The 8,238-nt window shown below is 39.1% G+C and overlaps 1 protein-coding gene across 1 annotated transcript in view; it reads right to left on the reverse strand.

Annotated features, from left to right (window-relative positions):
* COL4A5 (collagen, type IV, alpha 5) overlaps positions 1-6,010 on the reverse strand; it is a gene marked incomplete at both ends in the record, with an annotated part of 56,274 nt that extends 50,264 nt beyond the window's left edge. The window contains one exon of the mRNA XM_010183541.1: positions 5,945-6,010. Within this exon, the coding sequence (XP_010181843.1) occupies positions 5,945-6,010 (66 nt within the window). The remainder of the gene's footprint in view (positions 1-5,944) is intronic.
* Positions 6,011-8,238: the final 2,228 nt, after the last annotated feature.

Raw genomic sequence — 8,238 nt, forward strand, 5'->3', positions numbered from 1 at the left:
CAGGAATGTTGGACTAAACGATCTTTAAGGTCCCTTCCAACCCAAACCATTCTATGATTCTATGATAAGTAGGAAAACTTACATGATTTACATATTGGAACAGGCTGCCCAGGGAAGTGGTGGAGTCACAAATCCTGGAGGTATTTAAAAGATGTATAGATGTGGTGCTTAGGCAGTGTGGTGGACTTGGCAGTGATGATTTTAAGGGTCTTTTCCAACCTAAATGAGTCTATGATTTCCTTGGGGAAACAGCAAGGAGTCAGATTCTGATCTCATTTAGTGATAAATCCAGAGTAGCTGGCAAAGTAATCGCCCTCAATCAGCTACACAGATGTGGCACAACTGTCAGTTTATAAGCTTGACAATTACTTGCTTGGCTAATAAGAACAGAAAAATTGTTGGGAAAACTTCCAAAATTAGCTTTAAGATGCAGCAAGATCTAGTCAATTAAAGAGGCATAGAGAAAAATCTGGCATAGCTCCATGTACTCTAATAACTTTTATTTAAGAAATCAGGAAGAGATGCAGTTTTAGATGCATACATAATTTACATTCCTTGCCGGGGCTGTAAGCCTTTCAGAACACAGGACCACATTAGCGAAGTTCATGCCAACATTTATGAAGCACAGACACCAATCATATAATTATTCTTGACAAAGTGATTACAGTCTCAAAATTTAATTATTTATTCACAATTTGTACCCAACAGTAAAAAGAAAGGCTGAGCTTGGGTCACATCTGTACTAAGTTTTACCATGATAAAGGCAGAAGGAAATACAGATCTTGAGGACATACATTGATAATTTCTTCTGAGACTCAGAGCTCTAAGAATATACATCCAAAGTGTCCAATAAGATATTCTTCCTTTGTAAGGGGTATGGATTTCTTGTATCTGCATACAAAGGCAAAGTATCTGAAACACCTTCAGAGCTCAGATACTACAAGCTGTTCTTGTCAGAATCCCAGGCACCAAGCTGGTATTTAGATCCTACACTAGGAACTTGCAACCCAGTTGAGTCTTTAAAGTCGCACCCCTTGCACTGTGATTAACAAACTCAGTAAACTCAGCACCTTCTGAAGCCCTCTTAAAAGGCTGTAATGTAATTATTACCATATGTAGTAACTAAAGAACAGCTTCTTAATCGATTTGTTTAACTTAAATTGAATGGGTAGTACCCAATAGCCCTGCTCATGAAAAAATAGCATAATGTATTTGCAATTATTTGAGGGCAAGCCATGTCTCAGGTGCTGTGAATAACACGGTTCCTCCCAGCTTGAGCCACATGTTTCTATCACAAATAGCTGTACTGCAACATGCATGAAGGAACTGATCAGATTGAAAATCAATGTAGTTTACAAAGAAACTTGTTTTCAGTGAGATCAGTTCACTGACAGCTCTGAACACAGCCACACAAACAGGAGAAACAGGAATACTGCCTTAAGGGAAGGTCTAAAGCTTATTTCAGTAGTAGCATGTGCCACCACTTTAAAGCAAAGCCACAGTACTCTTGGGGCACGTGCCCTCTTAGTGACTGAGATGCACACAGGTTGCTTGCTGTAGCCCTTGGCTCTCAGTCTCCATCAGGTGGAGCAGCTGAGATTAAGTATCATCTTTCTCCCCATTCTCTGTAGAGCTGATCTAATCAGCATCTTTAGATCTTCTTTTCAGCTGAGGTAAAACCAGCCCAAAAGTCTTACTGCCTAGTCTTAGAAATGGTTACATGTGCAGTGTCTATTGTGTTTTAGCTAGATTTTACTCATGAACTAGCTTTTAAGCAATAAAGCAGGTTAATGTCAAAAGTGCTGTTTATTTCAGTCATCATCCAGTACCTTAAGTGAAAAGCAATTACACACTTCTCTTCCAGCTGAAAAGTGAGAGCAATTCCTATAAGCATCTGTATGTAGCAGCTTAATAATTTACTTCAGTGTCAATACTCTTACCAGATCCATCTCACTACTGAGCAGCTTACTGTAACAGCACACTGGGTCCCATCTGCAATCAATCTTTATCGATAGTAAATTCCTCTCATTTCTTTATTATACCATTTTAGACATGTTTGAGTTTTACACTACCCATTTTATACTTAAGTTTAGTAAGGTAGGCCTGAGCAGAGGAAGAAAACTTCAGTGCACTGATTTTTGTCAGCTACTGTACTATGAGCTTCCAGAAAAAAAAACTTACAGTGCTCCAACAGATCACATACCACTGATGCTATAAGGGCTCATGGCAGAGTTAAACAAGAATCACTGGCAGCATAGAAGCAGTTAACTATGAGTTGTGGCTCCCCAAGGCAACACAAGAAAACAGTTTTCCTATTTGTCACAGTTCAATTTGTATTACTTCACCTGATCTGTTAAAATATGGATATCCTGAAGGGAATGCTAGGATGCTTGGGAAGGTGGCTACTTTTGAGCCTCAAAAGGAATACATTAGGCTCTGCTAAACTGAACAAAACAGCAATTCTTAGTTGACTTAATGCAAGTGGACAGCAACTTGGATGCAGAAGCTGGTTGTGGGCCAGAAGTGAAACACAGTGGAACAGAAGCACGAGGCTCAGCTCAGTGCCTCTGACAAGGCTCTTCCTGTCTTCCCAGTACAGAACCAGGTTCCCTATGCCTGACTTTTACAAGCATATTGTCATACTCTCAATGGGAGAATCAAAGAGGGGAGATTATTTAAACAGCTCCTTGTCTAACGTTCTTCATACACCAATTAGGCAAGGAGCTAGAGAGTTTGACTCCTCGTTCAGAGGTCACTGGAGAAGGAAGCAGAAACACCAGGTGTCAGCTGTCAAACACAAAGGAAAAGCTTGAAACTTCTTGTAGCAGTTTACACTTAACTGGAATAAAGATAATACTTGCAAGAAAGCTAGGCTGAAGACAGTATCAGGTTTGGAAGCTTACATCAAATGTGCAAGTAGCAAGGAATACAATTTGATGGATCAGCATAATCATCCTAAGACAGCCCTTTATGCCTTGTAGTAGTACAAGACTCAAGAAAACTTTAAGGCTGTAAAAAACCTCAAACCAAACAATTTATAAGAGAAAGCATTATGGATGCCAGCGACAGAACTTCTGTGGGTCCCCAGAACTGAACTGCTGAATCCATCAATGCATCAAATACTGAAGGTTTTGTAATTATAGGACAATTAACATAAGTGGGTGTGTGCACATATGCACAGTTCCACCAGTAACACATACTTAAAAAAACACAGGCTTCACTTTCCATTGTTCCTTTACATAAGGTGTACATGATGGTCTGCAAGCTTCTGAATGGCTGTTTAAAAAAAAAACTCACACCACAAAACCACTTCTGGCATGGCTCAGGCTTGCACTGTGTTTACCTTGATTCATCTGGGAAATTATCAATAGTTTCCAGATTTCAAAGTGAATCTTCCATTTTAAGGATGGAAAAATGCCTTATATTATCAGTTTAATAAGTGGAAGTCTCAGACACACATGCCCTTCCCTAAGGGAATTCAGAAATACATAAAAGAAGAGAAAGCAGTCTTACCATCGGTGAACCTGTTTTTATTTGTGTTGTTTGGGGTTTGTTTTGGTTTTAAGTTTTATTTTATTAAAAGATTACACGTTGATCAATTTGCAGTCCCCCAAGAATTTTCCAGGAAGATGTAGAACCTTTACAAAAATATTTGGTGTGATACTATGCTTGTTTTACTGTAGGCTTTTTTACCTTCCTCACTTTTTTCACAAAAGGTTATCAAGCTTTTAACTCTTCTGCTTGGGACTTGCAATAATTCACTCTAGAAAAGGCCAACAGAGGTTGGAAACTAAGTGTGGAAGAGCTTCTCCTGTGCAGTTCTCCTTAACAATTGGCTAGGACAGTCTAGAGGAGCAGAAACAAAGTCCAAATACATGGTGACACTTGAGAACTTGATCTTTAACAAGGCTCATATGCTCCAGTTGTTAACTGTATTTGGACAAAGAAACCCCAAAACTGTCTCCAAACAAACAGTCCAAAGATATGCTTTACCAGAGAAAAAGTGACTCAGTTTCATTAAGTGACACTGAAGGACTGGAATGTATCTAGTGGGTTATAGTCCCTACATGTGTAACAGTAGTATAAAGAGAAAGCTGAATCACCAGGAGAAAATAAGTTATTTGATTTTACTTAGAACGCCAGAGCAGTTACTTCTAGGTTTTCCTTATCCACACTAGCCAGATAATACCCATTTGCTCACTGAATTCACAAAATAGCTGTGACTAGTCCAGAAAAAGATCAACTCAGATTACAGAAAGGTTCTCCAAAGTTGTACCTGCTATGATTGTATTCAGGGTGTAAGCCTAATGCTTAACTACCTTCAAACTAAACCTGAAAATAGTTCTGTGACTACTGTTAGGATACATCTGGTTTGGTCACCTGCATTAGAAGATCCTATAAGGAAACACATCTACAAGATTCCCATTTTAGCTAACCAAACCTAACTCTGAAAGCTTGCTATTGAGGTCATACTGTTCTTCACCACGTAAATTAGAAATATACTTGATGAACTAAGAGCAAGTGCATGCCAAGGAATGACCCCATCTGTTTGGAGCTATCTGGATGGCAGGTGTGGCCCCAAGAATCACTCTGAATTTTTAACATCTACCTTCTTTAACTTCAGCCAATAGGAAAATTCTGCATCAGCACATCATAGTGCCTGTGCAATGACCGATTATTTTGCACTACCTTTGTTCACTTGAGGTAACACTTGCTTATGCAATGTCAAAAATGACCTTTGAAATCTGTCATAAATCTAGAGCACTGAAGCCCTTCTAGAAACCTTGCTAAGATAGGGTAAGTGGTTTGATAATACAGGCTTATCAAAATCCTTGTTATCAGTACACATCTTTAAGACAACTCCATCGTATCTCAAGCAAACTGTTTACAAGACAGAGTGGAAGTGTTTCAGGCAGTCACTCCCCGTTGCAGCAGAGGCTCCCACACTTGAGAAAAGACTCAATTCAGGCAAGTACAAAGCTGTTCATCTACACTGCATCGTAACAGAAAATGCTGGGCATCTGCCGTTTCCTTAAAGGAAAAAAACCTCGTAAACCAGTAAGAAATAATGGCAATAGAAACATGAAATACTGCACAGATATATTCAGCTGAGGCAAGGAGACTGGAAGTCAAAGCTGCATGGAAGCGGGAAAGCTCCAAAATGTCAACATGCATCTCTTGACCTTAGGATAGTGCCTGGGCAGCCCAAAACAGCCTGTTGCACTGAATGAACTACACAGAGTTCTTTTTTGGTCTCAGGGATGGTTTCTGTTCTACTTGATCTTAGAATACATGTTTGGCTGTAAACTATCTGCTTACTTGGGTGGCAGCCGTGTACATTGGGAAAACTGGGTCTGAATTGTGTCACTTCCACAGTCCAGCTGAGCATCTGGACAGCAACAGCAATTATCTCAGTATACAGCACTACAAACTATGAGGTAAGAAACAGTGCAAGGGCAGAGCACATGAGTGAGCATCAACTACTTATGAGCAGGCAATGCAAGGAAAGTGGGAAAGCAACCCCTGCTCATTCTGGTCTTGAATTCCCACTGAAGCATTACTAGCATAGCCATTATTGTACAATCCACACCTTAGCTTGCTCACACTAACTAGATAGTGTAGGCAGGCCTTGGGATTAAATAGGAATTCTAGCTATTTTACTCTCACATAGCTGAAGAAATTTGCACCATTATTCCTCATTCTTGAGAAAATAATGATATGAAATTCTGTACATCATCAGGTGGACCAGTCAGTCTGACTCAATCCTGAAGTCATAACAGCTATGGTCTTTGGTGTATGCCCATACTGCAATCAAATAAATAAGACACAAACAAGAAATAAAAGCTATCATCTATAAGCTTCAGTTATCTGACATTGGCATATAGCTCAGTGGTTTGTGTGTTGGTCAGCCAGTAAAAATAAAAAAGAAAAAATAAATATTTACCTTTTCACCTTTTACTCCACTGCAATCACATTTAGATACAGATGTACATCCATGGCAAGCCTTTAAAGATAAGAAAAAAACAGATGTTTTAAAGATTTATATAGTCTTACAGATTAAATACTATTACAAAAGTTAGTCTAAATTGTAAGCCTACAAAGTTGGTAATCTAGCCATTACACATGTGATCAAAGCAGAGAGTTCACTGAAAGTTCAACCACCTTTATTAATACCCATGCTTGTATGCAGATGTATTAGTTACAGTTCCATGGAAATTTTAGATTTTTTAATTTATGCTTAAACATTGTTAGTTCTAGGGCAAGGTGCAATCCAAAGTCTATAGCCAAAGGGGCCAGCACTTCAGTAAAACAGGCTCTTCAGCACATGCCTCCAATGATGGTTCCCACCAGTAGATGTCAGGTTTTGCACAAGAGTTTAACCGAACCTGAAGCTTACAAGCATAATTGCGATAGTTACTGGAAAAACACATACTATGCAATTAATCCTTCACAGCTCAGTTTGAAAAAAAATTTTGTATAAAACCCTAGATTTCATCTAGCTGCATTCACACTGCATTACAAAGCATGACAAGTCAGCTACAACAGCCTCTAGCACAAGACGAGTAACAGCCAGATAAAGGTCAGAGCAGGGAGAAATGTAAGCTTGAGTCAAAGAAGATTCAAGTTTGGAAACCTTTCCACATCATATTTACTTAGTTTATATTCTTTCACATCCACCCCAACATGGGATACTCAGAGTTCCATGTTGATTTCAGAGATGAGCAGATATGTTTATAAAAGTGGTATTTCTTGAATGAATGGATTTTTTGGTAGAATGTCTCTACAAAACACATATGATCAATTTTTATAGTTAAAAACCCGGACCGACATTAGAAGACACACTACCTGAAATACTTCAGGGTTTAACTTGCTCTGAGAATAGGTGTGGCATTATATTAAAAAAAAATACAGCACACGCTGTAAAAGTTTGAAGAGCCAAGCATTTGGGGTCCTCCCTCCCCCAGTAACCTACAAAGAACAGTATGTACAAAGTTTCAATGAAGTAGGAAGCCAGCTGGTGTGTCAGACCTAAAGTACACTCACACTTGAATTCTAGTCATCTTTATCACAGCAGCATTTAGAGACATGACCCATTACCTACCTGGCATTAGGAATGTCCTGGCTCTCAGCCTAAACACACTACCAAGCATCAGACTGAAAACCCAGAAGTAGCTTAATTCACCTGGAGCTCCACAAACCAAGAATTACTTAGAGCATCTTGTAGCAACAGGTAGAGCTTTGCATTTTAAATTCAGTAGTAGTGCTACACAGCAGGACTAGAGCATCTCTCTAAGTCTTCCTTTTGGCTTTTGTGATCAGTTTGATTCGATAAGTAAGAATTTTGAGTTTTCATATACAACAGGGGTTTATTGAGCTATTTCCTAAAGTAAAACTGAACCTTACTAGCCAGTTTAGGTTTTCAAAAATCAGACTGGACAAAGCCCCAAGTTACCTGGCCTAACCTCATAGCTGTTGTTTGGAGCAACATGTTTGGCTAGATGCCCTTCTGATGTTCCCCTTCAATCCAAGTTACCCTGTGAATTTGGTATCAGATAACTTCCACTTTTAAAAATGGATTTTTAAAAAGCGAGTTCCTTGTGAACCAGTTTTAGGATTAATCTTGTTAACAAAGCTTCATTTAAAAGGGATTAACCTTCGTTACATGCAATATTCCCTTGCCTCACAGTACATGCCTAACAAAGACATAGCAAGTCACCCAGCTTGCAGTGCAGCAGCACTGGTTTCTCATTGCAAAGGACAGCACAGCAAGATTTGAATCAAAGTCTTTGCTGCCCCCAAGAGGCAGGGGAAAGAAAACATACAGTAAATCATTAAAAAGTACCAAAAGCTGTGCAGTGGTAAAACACACATAGCCAAAAATAACACACACAGAAAGCATTATCAAGATCCTACACAGTGTAAAGATAATTTCTTTAGGTTACAGAACAGAAGAGACTTATTCAAGTCTTCCTCACAGCTTCCAGATAATGTTCCCAATAGAAATTTCCTGAGTTTCCAGGTTGGGGTAAGCAGGGAGAAAACGAAGCCAGAGGGGAACATAGATGGTTTGAGATAACATTGCCCCTTCACAAAAGTTACAGATACAGTTTTGTGAAGGAGAGTTTTTAGACAGTGAAACTCAGAGTCTCTACCCTTTGCTACTGTATCTCTACAGTAAAACTGCAGAAAACTACAATGTTAGTGCTAACACATCTTCAACAGTGATCCTGTCAGCAG

The sequence above is a fragment of the Mesitornis unicolor genome, unplaced genomic scaffold (genome assembly GCF_000695765.1).
Source record: "Mesitornis unicolor isolate BGI_N332 unplaced genomic scaffold, ASM69576v1 scaffold674, whole genome shotgun sequence".
Lineage (NCBI taxonomy): Eukaryota > Metazoa > Chordata > Aves > Mesitornithiformes > Mesitornithidae > Mesitornis > Mesitornis unicolor.